Source organism: Dendrobates tinctorius, unplaced genomic scaffold, assembly GCF_039654945.1.
Source record: "Dendrobates tinctorius isolate UK_male_01 unplaced genomic scaffold, ASM3965494v1 ptg000171l, whole genome shotgun sequence".
Classification (NCBI taxonomy): domain Eukaryota; kingdom Metazoa; phylum Chordata; class Amphibia; order Anura; family Dendrobatidae; genus Dendrobates; species Dendrobates tinctorius.
Window position 1 is genome coordinate 19,706,336 of NW_027361838.1, and position 27,129 is coordinate 19,733,464.

At 41.9% G+C, this 27,129-nt stretch overlaps 1 protein-coding gene across 5 annotated transcripts in view; it reads left to right on the plus strand.

Moving 5' to 3' along the window:
• Positions 1–27,129, plus strand: part of PTPRM (protein tyrosine phosphatase receptor type M) — a 929,698-nt gene that overhangs the window by 892,248 nt on the left and 10,321 nt on the right. For all 5 annotated transcript variants that reach the window (XM_073550942.1, XM_073550938.1, XM_073550940.1 and 2 more), the window contains 3 exons: positions 1,120–1,245; positions 4,734–4,897; positions 16,639–16,774. In XM_073550942.1, coding sequence (XP_073407043.1) covers positions 1,120–1,245; positions 4,734–4,897; positions 16,639–16,774 — 426 coding nt within the window. The remainder of the gene's footprint in view (positions 1–1,119; positions 1,246–4,733; positions 4,898–16,638; positions 16,775–27,129) is intronic.

A 27,129-nucleotide genomic window follows, 5' to 3' on the forward strand; every position in this document is an offset into this window, starting at 1 on the left:
AAAGCATTTTCCAAAGTTAAGAAACTGACCTTTTTAGTGTGCAATACAGAGTGCATGTGAGCATGTGTAACTTCCAGTACAGTGGTTGTATCCATGTAAAGGGTTATTTGTTCTGCACAATTTAAGCTCAGTACAAGAGGAAATCTATTTCGTTTTGGAATTGTGAACTCCTCATGCACGAATATGGTATGTAAATGGCCTTATAACCACAGTCACAAGCAGATGTTACATTATATATATCCTATTAGGATTATCTGTGATGGCAGAAAATAGTCTGAAATGGTCATTGAAAGACATTTTGATGTATGGTTTAGAAGTTGAAAGGAAAGTCACAATTATTCCAAGACTTTAATGTTTCAGGAATACTAAAAACTCAAAAAATATTTAGATATTTTCTAATATCAAATTTTACTCTAGTTGAGAAATCCTGAACCTTACAAAGCCTGTCTGATTTTAGGCTACAAGTCTGCAGTCACTTCATGTGAATGCAGTCTTATGAATCCTTACATCACGCGCTCTGAGTGCTGTGAAAATAATCCATTGCCAGTAGCTGGCGGTCATGTGACTGCAAGAATATGATTTGCATTTTTTTGGGCCACATTACGACTAGACGTGTCTGACCTCACTCAATCAACTTGCATTGAGTGACGCCACACACGTCTAGTTGGCACGTGATCACATGTGCCCACTGCTTCCAGCACGCAGTCCAAGCAATGTGAAGATTCACAAGTGTGCAATTACATTGAGTTACTACAGATTTGTAAACTAAGGCCAGACAACCCATTTATTTCTACATCTTCATATCTGGCCAGTATGAAAGGAACAATGAAGTGAAATCCTATGTTCATCACTTATTAATTCATTCTAACTGCTATGAAATTATGAAATAAGAAGAAACAAGTATACTGAAAGGTATGGAAAGCCCAAGGTCCAGAGCTTTGTCCAGGCTATAGTTGTAGTATATAGTTTCCAGGACTGGCATAAAGTGACAAATTATAATCTTCCATATTGATCCTGTCAATTGAATTTTTCACCAAACTATGCATATGAAAAAAATTATCTTTCTAAAGGACGTAGATATATGTAGAAATATTTGTAAAGTTCCTGTCTTTTATTCAGCTTTGTCCGCAGTACTGGCCAGAGAATGGAGTACACCGGCATGGACCTATTCAAGTGGAATTTGTATCTGCTGACTTGGAAGAAGACATCATAAGCCGAATATTTAGGATTTATAATGCTGCACGGGTAAGAATTCGCAAAAGTTTAAGTCTAACTCCGTATATATTTAAAGGGAATCAGTCATCAGGTTTTGCCGCCTAATGTGATAGCAGCAGCATAGTGTAGGGGCAGGTTCTAGCAATGTGTCACTCTCTGGGCTGTTTGTTGTAGTTTTGATAAAAATCACTGTTTTATCATCAGGAGATTATCACTAGAGAACTAGTAAACCTGCTGTCATGTAGTCCTCCATATTCATGAGCTCTGTATAACCCCCCCCACCACCACTGATTGGTAGATTTCTGCCTATCCACAGTGTACACAAAAAGCTGCCAATCAGTGGTGTGGGAAGGTTATTCAGAGCTCTGCATTTAGAGAACTGCTAGATCTGCAGTGATAAAACAGGGATTTTATCAAAGCTGCAGCAAGCAACCTAATAAGTAATACATCCCTGAACTATGGGTCTTTGCCCCTACGCCATGCTGCTCTTAAATAGGGTAGCAAAAAACTAATGTCAGATTCCATTTAATAACTAATGCAATAGAGGGGCATAATAGTAGTGGGTGTGGGGATTGCATTCGCACTTGGACCCTGGACCCTAAGGTCCAAAAGGACTCTTTAGCTTATTTGTAAAGTGCATTACTATTAAAGACCCATGATAGCTTTTGGAGATTTTGCATTGGTAACCTATAAATTTTAAGATACGCTTGGCTAGTAATGGAAAAATAATTCTCAATATATCACACATCTTTCTAGAATGGCTTACAGGGAACTTGTCACCAGATTTTTCCCATAAGAAGTAGGGCCAGCACCTGTAAGCTCTCTAGTAGAGTTGAGCGACTTTGGTCGGATCGGGTTTCGTGAAACCCGAATGAAACAAAATAAGTTTCAGATGAAACTCGTCCGACTAGAGCAAAACAAAGTCGGAGTTTCGTCCGAAACCCGACCCCAATGCAAGTCAATGGGAAATAAAAGTCGGACGAAACTCCGACTTTTTTTGCTCTAGTCGGACGAGTTTCATCTGAAACTTATTTTGTTTCATTCGGGTTTCACGAAACCCGATCCGACCAAAGTCGCTCAACTCTACTCTCTAGTACAGCATTGTAGAGTGCAGTATACAGTGCCTTGCGAAAGTATTCGACCCCCTGAAATTTTTCAACCTTTTCCCACATATCATACATCAAACATAAAGATACCAAATGTAAATTTTTGGTGAAGAATCAACAACAAGTGGGACACAATTGTGAAGTTGAACAAAATGTATTGGTTATTTTAAATTTTTGTGGAAATACAAAAGCTGAAAAGTGGGACATGCAATATTATTCGGCCCCTTTACTTTCAGTGCAGCAAACTCACTCCAGAAGTTCATTGTGGATCTCTGAATGATCCAATGTTGTCCTAAATGTCTAATGATGATAAATATAATCCACCTGTGTGTAATCAAGTCTCCGTATAAATGCACCTGCCCTTTGATAGTCTCAGGGTTCTGTTTGAAGCACAGAGAGCATCATGAAGACCAACGAACACAACAGGCAGGTCCGTGATACTGTTGTGACGAAGTTTAAAGCCGGATTTGGATATAAAATGATTTCCGAAACTTTAAACATCCCAAGGAGCACTGTGCAAGCGATCATATTGAAATGGAAGGAGTATCATAGCACTGCAACTCTACCAAGATCCGGCCGTCCCTCTAAACTTTCATCTCAAACAAGGAGAAGACTGATGAGAGATGCAGCCAAGAGGCCCATGATCACTCTGGATGAACTGCAGAGATCTACAGCTGAGGTGGGACAGTCTGTCCATAGGACAACAATCAGTCGTACACTGCACAAATCTGGCCTTTATGGAAGAGTGGCAAGACTAAAGCCATTTCTCAAAGATATCCATAAAACGTGTCTTTTAAAGTTTGCAACAAGCCACCTGGGAGACACACCAAACATGTGGAAGATGGTGCTCTGGTCAGATGAAACCAAAATGAAACTTTTTGGCAACAATACCAAATGATATGTTTGGCGTAAAGGCAACACAGCTCATCACCCTGAACACACCATCCCCACTGTCAAACATGGTGGTGGCAGCATCATGGATTGGGCCTGCTTTTGTTCAGCAGGGACAGGGAAGATGGTTAAAATTGATGGGAAGATGGATGGAGCCAAATACAGGACTATTCTTGAAGAAAACCTGTTGGAGTCTGCAAAAGATCTGAGACTGGGACGGAGACTTGTCTTCCAACAAGACAATGATCCCAAACATAAAGCAAAATCTACAGTGGAATGGTTCACAAATAAACATATCCAGGTGTTAGAATGGCCAAGTCAAAGTCCAGACCTGAATCCAATCGAGAATCTGTGGAAAGAGCTGGAAACTGCTGTTCACAAATGATCACCATCAAATCTCACTGAGCTCGAGCTGTTTGCCAAGGAAGAATGGGCAATAATTTCAGTCACTCGATGTACAAAACTGATAGAGACATACCCCAAGCGACTTGCAGCTGTAATCACAGCAAAAGGTGGCGCCACAAATTATTACATTAAAGGGGCCCAATAATATTGCACGCCCCACTTTTCAGTTTTTGTATTTCCACAAAAATTTAAAATAACCAATAGATTTTGTTCAACTTCACAACTGTGTCCCACTAGTAGTTGATTCTTCACCAAAAATTAACATTTGGTATCTTTATGTTTGAAGCATGATATTGTGGGAAAAGTTTGAAAAGTTCCAGGGGGCCGAATACTTTCGCAAGGCACTGTATATGTCTCCAATGCACTCTGCATAACACAATGTGGTCCAGTCTGACATGTTGTTCCGGTGCATCCTCCCATTGTACAGTCACCATCATCCATTTCCTTGCTGCTTATGGATAACACATCCTACATCATCCACAGTGTCTTCCATTGCACTCCTTCATAGGCATATGTCTCTGTCCTGCCAAGGGAGAGAAGTACGCCTGCGCAGGAGCATGATGGAGGACACTGTATGGATGACATACTGTGCGCCATACACACGAAGCAAGAAGGAGGACGGCGATCATAAGAAGAGAGGAGGTGCCGGATCAGGACCAGAGACGCCCACTGAACCAGACCGCCCCTAGGGGAGTATAATAGAAGCTCTTTTTTTACGTTATGCAGAGCAATTCAGGGCATATACAGTATACTGCATTCTAGAATACTATAACAGAGGGCTTACAAGTGCTGGACCTTCTTCATATTGGATAAACCTGGTGACAGGTTCCCTTTAACATCACAAGAAATATAGGTCCCAGTTGGAAAATCATCTGAATTTCCACTTTTATCTCACTATTGTATTGTATCTAATACGAGTACTTGTTATTACTAGTAAGAATTCTGATTGTGGCAGGATCTAGAAATGCTGGATTCCTATTGTTTGAGGATATTGTGTTGGATGTTTTCATTCTCATTCTATAATCTCACAAAACACTTTTCACAAATGCCCTCCATGTGCTATCAATCATAAGAAGTATAATATGATGTCTGATTGGCTTCCTCATCTGATTTCAGCCTCAGGATGGTTACAGAATGGTTCAGCAGTTCCAGTTCCTGGGCTGGCCAATGTATAGAGACACTCCAGTATCAAAAAGGTCTTTTCTAAAGCTCATTCGCCAAGTAGACAAGTGGCAAGAAGAATACAATGGAGGAGAAGGTCGGACAGTTGTCCACTGCTTGTAAGTGTGGCGCGAAATCAGATGAATTCATTCATATATCAGCATTTTGTTCCAATGTTGTAACTAAATGTGTGAATGATTAAATAGGAATTAAATTATAAGTACTAAATGAAGACCTACTGATAAGTCTTATCTGAATGGGACAATGCTACACAAAGTCAATCACTAAGTGTTTAAAGGATATAAACACCTTTGGAGCCATTATTTATACAAAAATGCATGTATTTTACTAAAAATCATTTTTGTAATTGTGTTTCATTCTCATTTTGCACCTTTTGCCTTCTGTAGCCTCTGTGTGGCACTGTTTATTCCTGGTTGCAGAATGAGTTATCTGTCAATCTGTCAGTGAGCTTGTATTGGCGGGAGAAATTATAATCTTATCTTTTTAATAATCTCTTATCTATGTTATTCTAAGCTCTTCCCAGCTAATTTATAATTTTAAAGTTTAGTTTTTCATATGGTCTACTGAGAGGAGCTCAGAAGAAGGAAGATAACAGTTATAATCTCTCCTGTTAGAGCGAGATCACTGATGGCTTTGTAAGCAGGTTGCGGGATGCAGTGACAGACAGAAAGCAGAGCAAGGGTTAACAACTTTACTTAACAGGGAATACTCAACGCAGGGAGGTAAATGGTTAGCAGGGGCATAAAACAGTTCAGGTGTAAATAATATGCAGAGATAATGAACAATGTAACTGCAGTTCTGTTTTACACTTATTGTGTTAGAGGTTTCTATGACTGTAGATGCTCCTTGAAAGCCAGTAGCGCTGACAATAGCTGGCACGGTGCTTGTTCAAGAAGGTCCTGCTGGTAATGGTGGTCTGTCTTCTGGCGGCAGTGGTCGGTGTCCGGTACCTTCCACTGGGCCACTAGTCCAAATACTGATGTGGCCAGAGGAGCGTGGGCCACGGCACTGTCTGAGCCCGACATGGCCCGGCAGATATACCTTGGTGAATCAGGGCGCAGATGGTAGTCTTGCACCCGATCTCTCTCTGGCAGCACGCACACAGTACTCAATGGCCCGAAATTTTCAACACCTTGCTCCGTAGTGACCAACGGGCTCACTGCATATCTCTCCTCACAGTCTCTGTCAGCGGTGGCGGTGCTTGAGCATGGGTCTGCACTGTACGGATGCTCCAGGGCCGGAGCACTCCCTTGTCCCTGCTGCACGCTGTCTGTTCCCGCCAAGTCTCCCTCTAGGCCACCGGGTCTGTCTGCTGCAGTCTGTCGCAGTGCCGGCGGGTCAGATGCGGAGCGCGCTGTCTGCCCTTCTGCTCGCACACTGACGATGGGGGCTTCTCTGCTGCTTCCCGTTCTTTCTCCCTCAGTTTCCAGGAGAGTTCCCCCTCTAAACACGCCCCCTCTTTCTGGGTCATGGGGCCTGTCCAGTCACCTATTCCTTCCCCCAGGAAACAGGGGATGCAGCCTCAGTAGTACCTGGTTCAATACAGGTACTTACAGCCTGGTCTTCCTCCTTACAGCCTTTCAGATAACTCATTCTGCAGCAAGCAGAAAACAGTGCAACACTGCAACTATAGAAAGCAAATGGTGCAAACGTTTTATACAAACCCAATTCCAAAAATGATTTTTAGCCCCAAAATACATTACTTTAAGTAGATATGAAATGGCCACCATAGGTGTTGATATAATTTATTTCTGCACTTTACTTTTGTGTACCTTGCTGCCACTTTAACTCTTCAATTCTATTAAATGTAAAACCATTGTGTATAACTCTGGGGGAAGATAGCGATCCGGCATGTCCAATTTCATACTAAAGATCCTTTTGTTCTCCAGGAGATAAGCCACCTTCAGGGGAATCTGGTAGCGGTTCTGTCATAGAGAACACAAGAGCACTCGGCAGAGCGAACCCTTCTGTGTATGGGAAAGTCGGGGAGATAGATGCCAACTGAAGCGCCATATAAAGTGTTTGGGTGCTTAAGGCCTATTGTGAATAGATTTTTACATCTATGTTTAGTAGTGATAAGAAAAATAGATTTTAATGTTCTTCGTTGGCAGTTGCAAATTTACCTGACTAGTCCAGGATAGGCCTTTCTCCACAGAGTCCGGCTTTACATGGTGTAACCACCCTTTCCCACCAGGTGTAATTGACTTATATGTGACTTGCTGTGTCTTCCCTTTTTCTTGAAGTCTCGCGCACACTCGTGATGAACTTCCTTCCTTATCACAGATAAGATGGCGCAGCTCACCAGGAAGATGTCACACGGGGGAGAGTATGATCATAGCATGTAAAGCTGGACCACTCTGCATGAAGAAAGAACCCCGCCATGGACTAATCAGGGTCATTGCATATACCGTGGACACCATAAGAAGTTTATTTTTTCAATAACAACAACTATTGTCTCTGGTAAAAAAAAAATATTATTGGGAAACTAGATTCATGTTCTAAATTGTACAGGGAGTGGTTTCTGACTTTTCAGAGACATGACAGGTTTTTTTAAGTTGAGATGGAGCCTTCCCTCAAGCAGTAACTAGGAGCCGATGTGCTGGAGATTGCAACAGTGTCCTATTAAAATGAATGGGAAAATACTACAATACCCAGAACAGCCACTAGGATATACAGTCATATGTTAAAGTTTGGGCACCCCTATTAATGTTAACCTTTTTTCTTTATAACAATTTTGGTTTTTGCAACAGCTATTTCAGTTTCATATATCTAATAACTGATGGACTCAGTTATATTTCTGGATTCAAATGAGGTTTATTGTACTAACAGAAAATGTGCAATCTGCATTTAAACAAAATTTGACCGGTGCAAAAGTATGGGCACCCTTATCATTTTCTTGATTTGAGCACTCCTAACTACTTTTTACTGACTTCCTGAAGCACTAAATTGGTTTTGTAACCTCATTGAGCTTTGAACTTCATAGCCAGGTGTATCAAATCATGAGAAAAGGTATTTAAGGTGGCCACTTGCAAGTAGTTCTCCTATATGATTCGCCTATGAAGAGTGGCATCATGGGCTCCTCAAAACAACTCTCAAATAATCTGAAAACAGTATGGGCACCTCAACATAAAAGTGACATTAATATTTCGTAGATCCTCCCTTTGCAAAAATAACAGCCTCTAGTCGCTTCCTGTAGCTATTAATGAGTTCCTGGATCCTGGATGAAGGTATTTGTGACCATTCCTGTTAACAAAACAATTCCAGTTCAGTTAAGTTTGATGGTCGCCGAGCATGGACAGCCCGCTTCAAATCATCCCACAGATGTTCAATGATATTCAGGTCTGGGGACTGGGATGGCCATTCCAGAACATTGTAATTGTTCCTCTGCATGAAAGCCTGAGTAGATTTGGAGCGGTGTTTTGGATAATTGTCTTGCTGAAATATCCATCCCCTATGTAACTTCAACTTCGTCACTGATTCTTGCACATTATTGTCAAGAATCTGCTGATACTGAGTTGAATCCATGCGACCCTCAACTTTAACAAGATTCCCGGTGCCGGCATTGGCCACACAGGCCCAAAGCATGATGGAACCTCCACCAAATTTTACTGTGGGTAGCAAGTGTTTTTCTTGGAATGCTGTGTTTTTTAGCCTCCATGCATAACGCCTTTTTGTATGACCAAACAACTCAATCTTTGTTTCATCAGTCCACAGGACCTTCTTCCAAAATGTAACTGGCTTGTCCAAATGTGCTTTTGCATCCCTCAGGCGACTCTGTTTGTGGCGTGCTTGCAGAAACGGCTTCTTTCGCATCACTCTCCCATACAGCTTCTCCTTGTGCAAAGTGCGCTGTATTGTTGACCGATGCACAGTGACACCATCTGCAGCAAGATGATGCTGCAGGTCTTTGGAGGTGGTCTGTGGATTGTCCTTGACTGTTCTCACCATTCTTCTTCTCTGCCTTTCTGATATTTTTCTTGGCCTGCCACTTCTGGGCTTAACAAGAACTGTACCTGTGTTCTTCCATTTCCTTACTATATTCCTCACAGTGGAAACTGACAGGTTAAATCTCTGAGACAACTTTTTGTATCCTTCCCCTGAAAAGCTATGTTGAATAATCTTTGTTTTCAGATCATTTGAGAGTTGTTTTGAGGAGCCCATGATGCCACTCTTCATAGGAGAATCAAATAGGAGAACTACTTGCAAGTGGCCACCTTAAATACCTTTTCTCATGATTTGATACACCTGGCTATGAAGTTCAAACCTCAATGAGGTTACAAAACCAATTTAGTGTTTCAGGAAGTCAGTAAAAAGTAGTTAGGAGTGTTCAAATCAAGAAAATGATAAGGGTGCCCATACTTTTGCACTGGTTAAATTTTGTTTAAATGCAGATTGCACATTTTCTGTTAGTACAATAAACCTCATTTGAATCCAGAAATATAACTGAGTCCATCAGTTATTAGATATATGAAACTGAAATAGCTGTTGCAAAAACCAAAATTGTTATAAAGAAAAAAGGTTAACATTAATAGGGGTGCCCAAACTTTAACATATGACTGTATATATATATATATATATATATATATATATATATATGGATAAAATGGATGTAACAGCTTAAATGGAAACGAAATCCATATATAAACATCTAACATGAGTAATAATAGCATATACGTCCTAGATAGTGAATGGCGGACCATTCGGAATGTAAAGAACCAAAGAAACCACTGGGTATGGATCAAAACAGAATTGGTGATGGAACATTGGTGATAGAATAAAACACCTTTATTGAAAAGTGGGTGGCAAAAGTTGGCACTGTGTGCAATAGTGCCCGCACAATTACAATGATGAGATTATATCCAAGAAGTATAGTTTCTCCTTGCGGAGATTGACATGCTTAGCATTCGGAGATGAGGAGACTTAAAGCTGCAATGCTCTTTTGGGAAATAAGCAAAATTATCTCTTCAGAGAGGAAGAGGACTAGAACGCTAGTGCCACCCAGATGGCACTAGAGTTCTAGTCAACTTTCTCCCTGAAGAGACAATTTGCAATGATGAGATTAAAAAGATGATTAAAAAAGGCAAACTGTGTACAAGATACAATTAATACAGAAGAAAGGGGGACCACAGAGAAAATATGATAATAATCAGATTTTAAAGTGCTTAATAGGTAAAGTGCAAAGTAACACTATTCCCATAACGGGTAAGCCTATATATAGAAAAATATGCAAAAATACATAGATTTAGCCAATGATATAATGCCAAGTCAATTAGCTGAATTAAATAAATAGTAAAACATAATCATAAGGAGAGACATATGGGGCATATATACTGAACAGTCTATATAGGTGCAAAGTAATGCTAAAGGCATCACGGTGGCTCAGTGGATAGCATTGCAGCGCTGGAGTCCTGGGTTCGAATCCAACCAAGGACAACATCTGCAAGGAGTTTGTATGTTCTCTCCGTGTTTGTGTGGGTTTCCTCCCACATTCCAAAGACATACTGATAGGGAATTTAGATTGTGAGCCCCATCGGGGACAGTGATGATAATGTGTGCAAACTGTAAAGCGCTGCGGAATATGTTAGCGCTATATAAAAATAAAGATTATTATTATTATTAAAGGCATATAGGGCATATGCACAGTACAGTCTATGGAGTACTGCAAGGTGGTACTATTCCTATAAAGGGTATGCCTAAATATAACAAAATCTGCAAATATACTTAAATTAGTCCATTATGTGATGTCGTCAGTCAATCTGCTGGATAATATAGGAAGCAATCATGGGGAGAGACATATGGAAAGGAAGATATCCAGTTGTGGCCAAAAGTATTGACACCCCTGCAATTCTGTCAGATAATACTCAGTTTCTTCCTGAAAATGATTGCAAACACAAATTCTTTGTTATTATTATCTTCATTTAATTTGTCTTAAATGAAAAAACACAAAAAGAATTGTCCTAAAGCCAAATTGAATATAATTCCACACCAAACATAAAAAAAGAGGGTGGACAAAAGTATTGGCACTGTTCGAAAAATCATGTGATGCTTCTCTAATTTGTGTAATTAACCGCACCTGTAACTTACCTGTGGCACCTAACAGGTGTTGGCAAGAACTAAATCACACTTGCAGCCAGTTGACATGGACTAAAGTTGACTCAACCTCTGTCCTGTGTCCTTGTGTGTACCACATTGAGCATGGAGAAAAGAAAGAAGACCAAAGAACTGTCAGAGGACTTGAGAAACCAAATTGTGAGGAAGTATGAGCAATCTCAAGGCTACAAGTCCATCTCCAAAGACCTGAATGTTCCTGTGTCTACTGTGCGCAGTGTCATCAAGAAGTTTAAAGTCCATGGCACCGTGGCTAACCTCCCTAGATGTGGATGGAAAAGAAAAATTGACAAGAGATTTCAACGCAAGATTGTGCGGATGTTGGATAAAAGACCTCGACTAACATCCAAACAAGTTCAAGATGCCCTGCAGTCCGAGGGTACAACAGTGTCAACCCGTACTATCCGTCGGCGTCTGAATGAAATGGGACTGTATGGTAGGGGACCCAGGAAGACCCCACTTCTTCCCCCGAGACATAAAAAAGCCAGGATGGAGTTTGCCAAAACTTACCTGAAACAGCCTAAAACGTTTTGGAAGAATGTTCTCTGGTTAGATGAGACAAAAGTAGAGCTTTTTGGGCAAAGGCATCAACGTAGAGTTTACAGGAGAAAAAAAGAGGCATTCAAAGAAAAGAACACGGTCCCTACAGTCAAACATGGCGGAGGTTCCCTGATGTTTTGGGGTTGCTTTGCTGCCTCTGGCACTGGACTGCTTGACCGTGTGCATGGCATATGAAGTCTGATGACTAAGAACAAATTTTGTAGCATAATGTAGGGCCCAGTGTGAGAAAGCTGGGTCTCCCTCAGAGGTCTTGCGTCTTCCAGCAGGACAATGACCCAAAACACACTTCAAAAAGCACTAGAAAGTGGTTTGAGAGAAAGCACTGGAGACTTCTAAGGTGGCCAGCAATGAGTCCTGACCTGAATCCCATAGAACACCTGTGGAGAGATCTAAAAATGGCAGTTTGGAGAAGGCACCCTTCAAATATCAGGGACCTGGAGCAGTTTGCCAAAGAAGAATGGTCTAAAATTCCAGCAGAGCATTGTAAGAAACTCATTGATGGTTACCGGAAGTGGTTGGTCGCAGTTATTTTGGCTAAAGGTTGTGCAACCAAGTATTAGGCTGAGGGTGCCAATACTTTTGTCCGGCCCATTTTTTGAGTTTTGTGTGAAATGATCAGTGTTTTGCTTTTTGCTTCATTCTCTTTTGTGTTTTTTCATTTAAGACAAATTAAATGAAGATAATAATAACAAAGAATTTGTGTTTGCAATCATTTTCAGGAAGAAACTGAGTTTTATCTGACAGAATTGCAGAGGTGTCAATACTTTTGGCCACAAATGTAGGTATGAATTACATCAATAGGCATTACTTGATGGTGGTCTAGTGGTGGTACCCAGTTCAAGGTGCGGCGCATACCCCAACGCGAGTATCTTGTACACAGTTTGCCTTTTTTAATCGTCTTTTCAATCTCATCATTGTAATTGTGCAGGCACTATTGCACACAGTGCCAACTTTTGTCACACACTTTTCAATAAAGGTATTTTATTCTATCACCAGTGTCCCATCACCAAATCTTTTTTGATTCATGCCCAGTGGTTTCTTTGATTCTATCTATCTATATATATATATATATATATATATATATATATATATATATATATATATATATATATGACATGAAGCTAAGTAGTGGTATGTACACAATAACAATGCCACTATACCCGACTGAGCAATGCAGCCCATTCATACAGATTATTGATGGGGGTACCGAGAGTCGAGCCCCTACCAATCTGATATTGCTGGGTTGTCAATACTGTCACCAAGGAAAACCCCTTTAATTCACTTACTGATAAACTAATGCTGTGTGTGACATGAGTTTGGATCTATGTGTGTATTTATTATGGAACAAGGAATTAGAGTATAGAACAAGGCACTGTATATAGGCAAGGGCATTATGAATGGCCGACATATAAAGGAAGAAGACCTGGATTGTGCTGTACTCAGTTTACAAGCAAACTCACTGTAACAATTTGGATATAAAAATCACCAGACTCGGACTTATTTTCTGCGATACATAGAGAGACGTGATACTTGGTTAATTTCAATCTAATCCTTATGAGACAACTGCAGCTATTTTATGACCATTTTACCATTTGTTAATGCTTTTAAATGCCAGAGTTTAACATTACACACGGTTTATTTGAGATATAATATCTATTTCAATATTTTTAGCAGCCGGTCATTTTATGCTGATAGCTTTAACCGGTAATATGTTCCAGCTACTTTACACAAGTAAAATTCACAAGGGAGCGTGCCTCCAGACTATTCTCCTCCACTGTTTGCCTACCAGCAGGAAGCCCCTTCAGCTTCTCCCATTGTTCCATGTAAATCGCATGGATTATAAAAGTGATTTTACATTTGAGAAGGCTCCATCAAGTTTGTATCCCTTAAGGTCAGACGTGACCTTTCAGTTGCATTGAAAGCTTTGAAACAAGCAGTGAATATGCTTGAAATCCCTTTCATGTAAGTGACTAACCTTCTAGTAAGATTGAAGTATGTTCTGGTTTGTTGAGGATGACTGAAGTAACCTTTAAAAAGAGAATTTTTAAAGGAGAACGAAACCGAGGTCTGACGGCAGAGACGAGGACCTGGTATTTTAGTGTTTGTGAGTCCTAGCATTTAGCATTAATATCTTGGACTAAAGTCATAGGTGAATGTCTACATCACTAGTTGCAATATCTCCATCTATTATTATGAGATTCTAGACAAATTCACAGCATGCTTGTTGTGATGATAACGTCTCTATGGCAAGAATTCTATGTTTGTTCTTAACCCATAAACTCGTCTGCGAATCATTTGTAAAGGACTGGTAATGCTGCTCTTTATGCGCAGTCTGCCGCTTCTACCTACTGACATTCATTCTTCTAAATCCATGCTTCATTATTATCTTTTTCTGTCTAGAGTTTTTCTTGCTGCTTTGAACACCACTACATATAATCCAATCCCATTGTTCATCCATGGTGAAGTTCAGCCCCACAAGTCACTTCATCTAATATGTTAGGACATTGTATTATCAATAATTTCTCAGACAGGTCTGTTTTGATGTAATGGATGGTCTATATTATAGGTCCTACAGTATATTACAGGTCATCGGCATGTGCCGGTGTTGTAGGTCAAAGGGGACACCAGACCAAAGTATCTAGAATACCATCATTGCTGCAGTACCAACATTCCAGGTTACCAACTTGACTTTTTAATTTTTCTAGACAGCTTATAAAAAAAAAACATTTTTTATGGACACATTGTAAAACTATAATAACCCGTTATGATTTTAAGTAATGTGTACAATCCATAACTGTGATATGTAGACATCAGCTTCATTAGCTGTAAACTGTAAAATGATGATAATTATAGTCAAAATAATTTACATTTCTTCAGCTTCCAAAAAAATCATGGACACCTTCAATTTTTTTTACCGATATGGAAAAATAGTGCCCAATGTGTACGGACTGTCCTGGAATTTCTGGATGGTTGGTTACCCTGCCAATATTGTGAGGCACCTGATGATGTGGCTATATCTCATTTTGTAGTTTATTTACAGCTGAGCCTGATCTCTTAAAAGGAATAACAAAAACCTGTCACACAACTTAGTGCTGTGTGGAAAAATTTATTGTAGCACCAGAAAACGTTTCTGTCAATTTAGACCTTCATCAGTTATGTGCTGAGTATTAAGTGTAGCTAATGGAGGGCGCCTTATGAGTGTCCCAATATGGCCAATAATTCATGAAATGCTCAGAGGCAAATAAATCTTAATGTATGGCAGGGAGAGCGTAACTCCTCTGAGCATTTCATGAATTATTGGCCATATTGGAACACTCATAAGGCGCCCTCCATTAGCTACACTTAATACTCAACATGTAACTGATGAAGTTCTAAATTGACCGAAACGTTTTCTGGTACTACAATAAATCTTTCCACACAGCACTAAGTTGAGTGCCAGGTTTTTGTTAATCGTTATATATGGTTTGGGAACCTACCTCGGCACCACTACAGTTGTGCATACGGTGTTTTCTTCTAGACGTGATCTCTTAAAAGGGGTACGAGACGGATGTGTCCTATGATCGTTTTGGGTTATGACCTCCACAGATAACACATTAATGGCCTGTAGTAAGGATTCTGTGTTCTATTAATGGGATCTCATCTTGACCGTCCGCACACTGTGAAAGCTCTTTACTCCCTCCGTTTGTAGAACAGAAGAAATGGTGTATGTATTCTGCTACCTCGGCTCCGAGAGAAGTCAGCTTCTCTGCAGCTGCTCTGTATTGTAGCCTTCCTCTTACTTATTATCACTGTGTGGGCATTGTAGATGGAAGCTGGACCCAAAGGATTTCAGTCTGACTGTATAAATTATGTATAATTTACAGTAAGGAGTGCATCATTTTTTACGAATCTCAGCTTCAGCTAAATCTTGTTTTGGAGAGAGATTTAAGAGCCTCATGAAGGTTTCCTCCTCTGCTTGCAGAAAACAGCTGTAGATCATACTAGGGCCTTGAATATTGGAAACAGTCCGATACCTCTATACAGAATATAATAACCCGGTTACATTTATGTTATTGTTTACCTGTTATGACTTTATATACTCAATGAATATTCGCCATGACATTGGTTGGGAATCTGGAAATATTTGTAGAAAATCTTCAACTTTCACATCATTTTAAGGTTACTTTGTCATCTACATTGTCTCCTAAAAGGAAATTTTTTTGCCCGAATAACTAATCATTACTCCTGTGCATTATACAATATGCATCACCATTTGTTTTAATTGTCACCAATTATCTAAATTGCCGCGATAAACATTGCGCAGCGTCTGACAATTACATTTTACTGACAGCTTCCCTTGAAACTAATTATACACAATCCCTATCCTGAACTTGGTTGGCAAGTTACAGTCCACAACTGACATGTTACTCAACAGATTTCTTCATAAATTCAGATGTAGCCTTTCTTAAAACAAAAAACATACCACAAGATATCCCAAGGCAGAGAAATGTAACTCCAGTCAACACCTAACTATAGTTCAATGGTTTTCATAGTGTTAAGTGTTTAGCTTTCTGCATCCTGATATCTTATGTGTTAGTTTAAGAAATGCTAAATCTAAGAGTTACTGTAAATCGATTGATAGGAAACAGTCCAATATCCACTCAACAGGACCGGAGTCCTGAAAACCGCCTCTTACCTGGCGCCATCCAACTCTCTTCTTTTGATTCGGTGGCCTGCGTCTTGCCGCAACGTTAACGTCATGCCAGGCAGGCTCATCAAAAAAGTTGGGGATGATGACAATTAAGAAGGGTTTCTCAGGGCTTCTCAGCGGCCACAGAATACTCACATGGATGCTGAACCGGGTCCTGCCAATCGATTTGCACCAACTCTGCAACGTCTGTATATTTCTGGAAAGCTGTACGTATTGAAATGCTATACTCCGCTTTCTTCAGCAGCCCCATAGACAATATAAGGAGTGAAGGTCACGCATGCACATGTACACTCCATCCAAAATAGGACCATAGACAATTATTTTGGGAATAACCCTTTAATGTTTGACTGACTGAGGGGGGAAGAACTTAAGAGCTTATGCAGATTCTAAGTAAAGCTTGTCCAGCAATGCAATGTCTGCAGCATTACAGAAAAACTCTGGGTATACAGGCTGCATCACCTTTAACTCTTCTTCTTGCAGGAATGGAGGTGGTCGCAGTGGTACATTTTGTGCAATTAGCATCGTTTGTGAAATGCTTCAGCACCAGAGGGCAGTTGATGTTTTCCATGCTGTGAAAACGCTTAGGAACAATAAGCCTAACATGGTGGACCTTTTGGTAAGTTTCTCTAATTATGTCTCTGAATACAAATGTTTCATTATCTCAGCAGCGGCAGACATTCCTGTATGTGGCAGAAACGCCTGACACACGATGAGCATATTCTCACCACGGGGATGGCGTACCCAAATGTAAAGAAAGATCCTAAGGCATTGCATAATTATCATCAAGGTGTAGGCTATAGAAGCAGTAACCCAGCAGTCTATCAGAGGATTGAGCCCTCCGCATTGTAAAATACATGTGGACACCGAGTACTTAATTGATAAATCATTTACGTTGTACCAACCCGCATCATGTTTGCTTCCTTACTGCACATTATCACAGACTTTACTAAAATAGAAGTTCTTTAATTTACAGAATCAGTAAAAATTCTTAAATAGGAAAGAAGAGATAAAAGTGGGTAAAGGCAACGTTTAAAGGGAACCTGTGACGTTGTACATGCAGTCCGATCTGTGGACAGTATAGTGTAGGAAAGGAGAAGCTGAGCAGAATGATATATGGATTTGTTGTAAAAGACTTAGCATAGCTTGTATTTTGTGGTGTTTGTATTCCGATGAGTCCAGTGGGCGGTTCTACCCAGTAATTGACAGTCTAGTCTATATGATTGTGCATGCAGAGACAGCTGTCAGTCACTGAATAGGACCGCCCACTGGACTCATATGCATACAAACACCAGAGATTTCAATCAATAAAATGCAAGTTTTGCAGAAAATTTTCCCAGAAAAATCTAAATCAACTCCTCCTACTCTGTAACCTCTTACCTGCAGATCAGATACTGTACGTTCCCTTTGATAGTGAAGAAAGTATTTTATTGTAGAAGTGTGAGGGTATAGGGTGGTTTTGTTGCTCCTCTATTGAAGACCGCCACCTGGCGTATGTAGATATATAGGCCAGGCAATTCTCTCTGTTAAGTAGTTATACAAATCAGCTTTTCTTGCAGAAGAAAGCTGTCTCTCTAGTGCCTCCTGTAGGTAGCTGCACTATAAGCAGTAAACCAGAACAAAACCCTGTAATAAATCTTGCAACAAAGAAAAGTCAAACTAGAGTCTTCTCTAAGAGGAAGACATAATCATCTGCAGACGACTGTTTTGGGGTTCTTGCACCTCATTAGGGCTGAGAATGGTACCAGTTAACTTAATAAGAAGTTCTTGACAAATGTCTTCTTGTGAAGATTGCCAGCTGGCATATGGAGTTTTACAGGCAAGGCAATATTGGACACATCTTCTCATTCAAAGAGTTTCCTTTATTTTCATGACTAGGAAAATTGTAGATTCACTCTGAAGACATCAAAACTATGAATTAACACATGTGGAATTATATAATTAACAAAAAAGTGTGAAACAACTGAAAATATGTCTTATAGTCTAGGTTCTTCAAAGTAGCCATCTTTTGCTTTGATTACTGCTTTGCACACTCTTGGCATTCTCTTGATGAGCTTCAAGAGTTAGTCACCAGAAATGGTCTTCCAACAGTCTTGAAGGAGTTCCCAGAGATGCTTAGCACTTGTTGGCCCTTTTGCCTTCACTCTGCGGGCCAGCTCACCCCAAACCATCTCGATTGGGTTCAGGTCTGGTGACTGTGGAGGCCAGGTCATCTGGTGTAGCACCCCATCACTCTCCTTCTTGGTCAAATAGCCCTTACACAGCCTGGAGGTGTGTTTGGGGTCATTGTCCTGTTGAAAAATAAATGGTGGTCCAACTAAACGCAAACCGGATGGAATAGCATGCCGCTGCAATATGCTGTGGTAGCCATGTTGGTTCAGTATGCCTTCAATTTTGAATAAATCCCCAACAGTGTCACCAGCAAAGCACCCCCACACCATCACACCTCCTCCTCTATGCTTCACGGTGGGAACCAGGCATGTAGAGTCCATCCGTTCACCTTTTCTGCGTCGCACAAAGACATGGTGGTTGGAACCAAAGATCTCAAATTTGGACTCATCAGACCAAAACACAGATTTCAATTGGTCTAATGTCCATTCCTTGTCTTCTTTAGCCCAAACAAGTCTCTTCTGCTTGTTGCCTGTTCTTAGCAGGGGTTTCCTAGCAACTATTTTACCATAAAGGCCTGCTGCACAAAGTCTACTCTTAACAGTTGTTGTAGAGATGTGTCTGCTGCTAGAACTCTGTGTGGCATTGACCTGGTGTCTAATCTGAGCTGCTGTTAACCTGTGATTTCTGAGGCTGGTGACTCGGATGAACTTATCCTCCGCAGCAGAGGTGACTATTGATCTTCCTTTCCTGGGGCGGTCCTCATGTGAGCCAGTTTTTTGCCACTGCACTTGGGGACACGTTCAAAATTTTCCCAATTTTTCGGACTGACTGACCTTCATTTCTTAAAGTAATGATGGCCACTCGTTTTTCTTTACTTAGAATTTGTATTATGGCAAGAAAAAAAGCAGCTAACAGTCTATTCAGTAGGACTATCAGCTGTGTATCCACCAGACTTCTGCACAACACAACTGATGGCCCCAACCCCATTTATAAGACAAGAAATCCCACTTATTAAACCTGACAGGGCACACCTGTGAAGTGAAAACCATTTCCGGTGACTACCTCTTGAAGCTCATCAAGAGAATGCCAAGAGTGTGCAAAGCAGTAATCAAAGCAAAAGGTGGCTACTTTGAAGAATCTAGAATATAAGACATTTTCAGATGTTTCACACTTTTTTGTTAATTATATAATTCCACATGTGTTAATTCATAGTTTTAATGCCTTCAGAGTGAATCTACAATTTTCCTAGTCATGAAAATAAAGAAAACTCTTTGAATGAGAAGGTGTGTCCAAACTTTTGGTCTGTACTGTATATCTAATATATAAAGCTCAAGTGTGTGTATGTATGTATGTATATACACTCACTGGCCACTTTATTAGGTACACCATGCTAGTAAGGGGTTGGACCCCCTTTTGCCTTCAGAACTGCCTCAATTCTTCGTGGCAGAGATTCAACAAGGTGCTGGAAGCATTCCTCAGAGATTTTGGACCATATTGACATGATGGCATCACACAGTTGGCGCAGATTTGTCAGCTGCACATCCCTGATGCGAATCTCCCGTTCCACCACATCCCAAAGATGCTCTATTGGATTGAGATCTGGTGACTGAGGAGGCCATTTGAGTACAGTAAACTCATTGTCATGTTCAAGAAACCAATCTGAGATGATTCGAGCTTTATGACATGGCGCATTATCCTGCTGAAAGTAGCCATCAGATGTTGGGTACATTGTGGTCATAAAGGGATGGACATGGTCAGCAACAATACTCAGGTAGGCTGTGGCGTTGCAACGATGCTCAATTGGTACCAAGGGGCCCAAAGAGTGCCCAGAAAAAATTCCCCACACCATGACACCACCACCACCAGCCTGAACCGTTGATACAAGGCAGGATGGATCCATGCTTTCATGTTGTTTACGCCAAATTCTGACCCTACCATCCGAATGTCGCAGCAGAAATCGAGACTCATCAGACCAGGCAACGTTTTTCCAATCTTCTACTGTCCAATTTCGTTGAGCTTGTGCAAATTGTAGCCTCAGTTTCCTGTTCTTAGCTGAGAGGAGTGGTACCCAGTGTGGTCTTCTGCTGCTGTAGCCCATCTGCCTCAAAGTTCGACGCACTGTGCGTTCAGAGATGCTCTTCTGCCTACCTTGGTTGTAACGGGTGGCAATTTGAGTCACTGTTGCCTTTCTATCAGCTCGAACCAGTCTGCCCATTCTCCTCTGACCTCTGGCATCAACATGGCATTTCCGGCCACAGAGCTGCCGCTCACTGGATTTTTTTTCTTTTTCGGACCATTCTCTGTAAACCCTAGAGATGGTTGTGCGTGAAAATCCCAGTAGATCAGCAGTTTCTGAAATTCTCAGACCAGCCCTTCTGGCACCAACAATCATGCCATGTTCAAAGGCACTCAAATCACCTTTCTTCCCCATACTGATGCTCGGTTTGAACTGCAGGAGATTGTCTTGACCATGTCTACATGCCTAAATGCACTGAGTTGCCGCCATGTGATTGGCTGATTAGAAATTAAGTCTTAACACACAGTTGGACAGGTGTACCTAATAAAGTGGCCAGTGAGTGTATGTGTGTATGTCCGGGATTGGCATCCACACCGTCGCAGCTACAGCCACAAAATTTGGCACAGTCACACGTCTGGACCCCGAGAGTGTCCTAGGCTATGTTGTGAGGCAAAATTTTAACCCTGCGCGTTCCAATTCACCAAGCAATTTTGCCTCTATGTACATAATAGGGAAAAAGTGTGTGTGTGTCAAGCCTCGCCCCTCATTATGATGTCATATTGGTTGCCATGGTGACGCTGATGTCATCATAGGTTGCAAGCCCCACCGCTCATTATGATGTCATAATGGTTGACTATGGGATGGAGGATGTGTGATGGGTATATGGGCACTGGACTATGGGATGGAGGATATGAATGATGGGTATATGGGCACGGGACTATGGGATGGAGGATATGTATGATGGGTATATGTGCACGGGACTATGGGATGAAGGATGTGTGATGAGTATATGGGCACTGGACTATAGGATGGCGGATATGTATGATGGGTATATGGGCACGGGACTATGGGATGGAGGATATGTATGATGGGTATATGGGCATGGGCCTATGAGATGAAGGATGTGTGATGGGTATATGGGCACTCGACTATGGGATGGCGAATATGTATGATGGGTATATGGGCATGGGACTATGGGATGGAGGATGTGTGATGGGTATATGGGCATGGGACTATGGGATGGAGGATGTGTGATGGGTATATGGGCACTCGACTATGGGATGGAGGATATGTATGATGGGTATATGGGCACGGGCCTATGGGATGGTGGATATGTATGATGGGTATATGGGCATGGGACTGTGGGATGGAGGATAATTATAATTTGCTATAACTAACCACAGTTAGTTACTATGCCCGGGCAGCGCCGGGCTCTTCAGCTAATATATATATATATATATATATTTATATATACTCATTGTGAAAAAAGGTATGCAAATTAACATTTCTCGAGTCGGATGAAAGCTGGCATTCTTGTGCCACCTTTTAGAGGTAGCTACCCTATAAAGTAATGTCCAACTTTAATTAAAGTTAGAAGATGACTAAGGGTATTAGCCAGACCAGAATCTTTTTAACAGGATGTGCAGACAGCTGATCAGAGTTCTTGCTCTCTGTCTTTGAAGAGCAGGATACTGGTTGGCTGGAAGAGAGTTCTTAGTCAGAGGTCTGGGGGCGCTGTATCTTCTTGTAGACATTATCAGCTGTCATAAGGAGACCTCTACACTAGACAATGCTGTCTGAGAAAATGATATGCAAGTTAGCTCCCATTCAGGAGGAAGAGAGCTGCATCTCTAGTGCCACCTATTGGAGGTAGCTACACTATGCATGATATTGCTGAAGTTTTATTTGAAGGGTCTGTGCTTTTTTCCAAGATTACTATGTTATTATTAGGTATGAGCAGACCTGTGAAAGTTCAGGTACTGGTACATAACCTCAACTTTAGTCCAAAGTTTGGTTTGGCTACCAGAACTGTACTCAAGCTTGTACCAGCACCCGAACCTCAATGAAAAGATTGGAGACCTGAACTTTGGATCTGGGAAAAAAAAATTATCTCTCTCTCTACAACGGACTTCCCTCAGAAGTCCTAACATTGCAACAGACTTCCGGGAGATGTCCGTGTTCGGCAAACCCTGAAGTTTTAAAGGGAAGGTGCCTTGTTTTTTCATAATTTAATGTAAAAAAGTAAATAGTGTACAAAAATATTGTCCCCTAAGCTTGACTCAGTGGTGTGTATGTTTTTTTTTTACTGTATTAATACAGCCACTGGGGGCTGCCATCTTACCTTTCTGGCTGCTGAACGACACTTTCCATGCTCATTTACGGCAGTCCCTGGGCATAAGAGACAATAGTCGGCTCCCGACCCTATCTGTATCATTGCAGCAGCAGCAGCTGTTAACTGGGCACGCCTCTGTGGGCAGCTCAATTCACAGCTGTAGGTGTGGCCAGGTGCCATTTTATTAGAGCCCAGTGCTTTCCTTTTAGCTACATTTACACTGTTGCAAGCATTGTTATGTCGGATGCTGTACTGTTCCAGTATAACAGGGCTTGGATGTTCACTCTGCACATACCAGTTGTAGGAGAGGATACAGGACGAGCTCCTGGAGACCGAGCTGCCCTTTCCAAAACACCCGACCAGCTGCAGCCCCTGCTCTTGCAAAACATAGGAGGAGCTGCTCCCTGCTCTTTCAAAACAAATGGCCATCTGCTGGACATCTAATCCTACCCTGTGTGATACTGACTGCTGAGCCCTGTATCTAATCTTCTCCTGTGTGATACTGACTGCTGAGCCGTGTATCTAATCCTCTCCTGTGTGATACTGACTGCTGAGCCGTGTATCTAATCCTCTCCTGTGTGATACTGACTGCTGAGCCGTGTATCTAATCCAATCCAGTTTGATACTGTCTGCTGAGCCGTGTATCTAATCCTTTCCTGTGTGATACTGACTGTGGAGCCATGTACCTAATCCTCTCCTGTGTGATACTGTCTGCTGAGCCGTGTATCTAATCCTCTCCTGTGTGATACTGACTGCTGAGCCGTGTATCTAATCCTATCCTGTGTGACACTTTCCATGCTCATTTACGGCAGTCCCTGGGCATAAGAGACAATAGTCGGCTTCCGACCCTATCTGTATCATTGCAGCAGCATCAGCTGTGAACTGGGCACGCCTCTGTGGGCAGCTCAATTCACAGCTGTAGGTGTGGCCAGGCGCCATTTTATTAGAGCCCAGTGCTTTCCTTTTAGCTCCATTTACACTATTGCAACCATTGTTATGTCGGATGCTGTACTATTCCAGCATAACAGGGCTTGGATGTTCACTCTGCACATACCATCTGCAGGAGATGATACAGGACGAGCTCCTGGAGACCGAGCTGCTCATTCCAAAACACCCTATCAGCTGCAGCCCCTGCTCTTGCGAAACATAGGAGGAGCTGCTCCCTGCTCTTTCAAAACACTTGGCCATATTCTGGACATCTAATCCTCTTCTGTGTGATACTGACTGCTGAGCCGTGTATCTAATCCTCTCCTGTGTGATACTGACTGCTGAGCCATGTGTTATGAATGGGTCACTGAGGAGAAAAAAACAAAACAAGCTAAGTCACAGAAAACCAGAGAGGTTGGTAACTATGCAGATTGCAGATCCCTGATCTTACCACACAACTAGCAGTAGCCGTGGAGCGTGCCTACGATGTTCCTAGACGCCTCGTCACGGCCGGAGGACTAAATAAGACTAAAGCAAGAAAAGGGAAAACTAACTGCCCCAGAGCAGACCCCAAAGGAATAGATAGCCCCCACCCATGTATTGACGGTGAAACAAGATGAAGGCACAAACACAGGCATGAAAATAGGCTGAGCAAATGATGGGCCCCAAACTAACTAGACAGGAAAGGAAAGGAGAGACACTGTCTGCAACCTGCAAAAAACCCTACAAAAATCATGTCCAACACTTCTGATAGCAAAATTAACCCTGAAGTCACTAGACTTCTCCCACTATATCAGCACTCTGAAATATTCTGAGACAGAGCAAAAAGAGACCGAACTAGTAAGGGACAAAAAGCCAATTGGCAAAATACTGATAAATAAGAGTGGAAATTCAGCACAGCCCCCAGCAGGGGCTGGCTGACCACACCAATAAAACTGAATAGACCAACAAAATCAAGTCTGAACATTAGCAGAAAAACTTAGCTTTAGATAACTGGAACAGAGCTGAAAACCAAGAGCTGACAAGCCAGAAGGAATCACCAGCAACTGAATAGGGCGTCGGCTGTCTTAAATCCAAGCTGAGACTCCTGAGATCCAATCGTCATCCTCATTCTCAGGTGGCAGATCTCCACCGATCAAATCAGCCTCTCTACCTCCTGTTACCACCAGAGGGAGTCTGGAAGGAGAACTCACAACTGGTGAACCAGAGAATGAATTCACAACAGCCGTGTATCTAATCCAGTCCAGTGTGATACTGTCTGCTGAGCTGTGTATCTAATCCTTTCCTGTGTGATACTGACTGCTGAGCCGTGTATCTAATCCAATCCAGTGTGATACTGTCTGCTGAGCCGTGTATCTAATCCTCTCCTGTGTTATACTGACTGCTGAGCCGTGTATCTAATCCTATCCTCTGTGATACAGTCTGCTGATCCGTATATCTAATCCTATCCTGTTTGATACAGTCAGCTGATCCGTGTATCTAATCCTCTCCTGTGTGATACTGTCTGCTGAGCCATGTATCTAATCCTATCCTGTGTGATACTGACTGCGGAGCCGTGTATCTAATCCTCTCCTGTGTGATACTGACTGCTGAGCCGTGTACCTAATCCTCTCCTGTGTGATACTGTCTGCTGAGCTGTGTATCTAATCCTATCCTGTGTGATACTGTGTGCTGAGCTGTGTATCTAATCCTATCCCGTGTGATACGGACTGCTTAGCTGTGTATCGAATCCTATCCCGTGTGATACTGCTCTCCTGAAATAGTCTGTGCTGCTGTCACCCTGCTGGTTTTATGTGTGATCTACTTGGTGGTATTGTGTATGATCTATATGGCGGCATTATGTGTGAAGTTGTGAAGTATATGGCGGTATTATGTGAGTACCCTATGGCAGTATTATCTGCTAAAAGGGGACCCATTCTAGGGTGGTTCTGGCTAAGCACCTACACACGGGTCAGGGGTAATAGTTAGGTGCAGTCAGGGGAGGGCTGGGGAGGCAGCTGAAGAGAGGGGTCTCATTTTTATCGTTACTGTATGGCTACATTTCCCCCAGCCTGCTTCCCAGCGTCACCCCGGACTGCGCCTGTCGCCTCGCTTTCACACATCGCCAGGACAGGATCTGAGGAGGGGAATGGGGTCTTTGCCTGCAAAGTCTGGATCAGAACAGGCCATCAATCAGCAGGAATGTTTCCTGGATTTCTGTGGTGCTGTCACCCTCCTCCTCCCCCATATATCTCCCTCTGTGCCCCCCATAGACCAGCACACTGCTCTCCTGAAATACTCTGTGCTGCTGTCACCCTGCCCCCAGAATCCTTGCTGCCTGCCATCCTTGGTGACCGAAGACTCGATTCCTCTCCTCAGATCCTGTCCTGGCGATGTGTGAAACCGAGGCGACAGGGGCCTGATATATGGTGGAAGGAGCTGGGTGACCGCAGCACAGAGTATTTCAGGAGAGCAGTGTGCTGGTCTATGGGGGGCACCCTGTTCGGTGGCAGGGATTGTACATAGAGTGCTGTGGTCTGCTTGTCTGCTCCACAGAAATCCAGGAAACATTTCTGCTGATTGATGACCTGTTCTGATCCAGACTTTGCATGCAAAGACAGTCAGTAACTTTGCAGGCCCAATCAAAATGGCTGCTCACTGTGTTCCTAAATGTCATCCTCTCTTTTCCCTTAGCAAACACCCAGAAGGGGAGGAGAGGAGTGACACCACACCCATGTCAGCAGATTCCGCCCATAATTACTGCAGGGCAGTAATGTGATCTAGTTGTACACTAGGTTTTTGTGCCAAATTTCAGTAGCTGCTCCCCCTAGTGTTAACAAGTGGAAATGCCAAACTTTTTAAAATTATTTTTCATATTTTACAAAATTAAAAACAAGTGATAATATTTTTTAAGAAAATGTAAACATTAACTCTTTACATTTTTTCAATTGCTGAAAAAAACATTTTTGGATGGCACCTTCCCTTTAAGTTTGGGTTTGCTCAACTCTAGCTATTATGTAAAATCAAAATTAATTTGTCAAAAACTTCTGCCAACATAATTACAGAATTATATTGGTTCTTAAACAAAACCAAAGTGACCGTGACTCGCTCTCAACTTTACTTATTCCACACAAGCACATTGTGCCTATTTAGATGACTATGTGGTCGTGAGCCTTCTGTTCAGCGAGTCTGTGTCCAAGCAGAGCCACAACCATTCTAATCATACATTGCAATAATCATTACTGTTTATCATTAGTTCGGCCACATTTACTCAGGTCTAGTCCTCAAGTGTTAAAATGACCTTCTGCGCCCAATGCCGACGCCGCTCCCTTAGGTAGGTGATTTCAGAAGGTTGTTTCTTTTTCAGATTCAAAAGACCATTGATTTCTCAAACGAGCGGTGCAGAATTTGTCTTTGTAGCAGGTGGGCAGAGCTGGATGGAGCTGAAAGGAAAAATGCCGGAAATGTTAATAGAATCCTCCATGTTATTTGTCGCTATGCTATTGCTAGAATCATAATGTACTGCATTCCTGTTCATAATATGAGCGATAATTAACAAGTGATAACGAGAACAGAGTCGTAACCCAGTGTCACCAAGTACAATGCA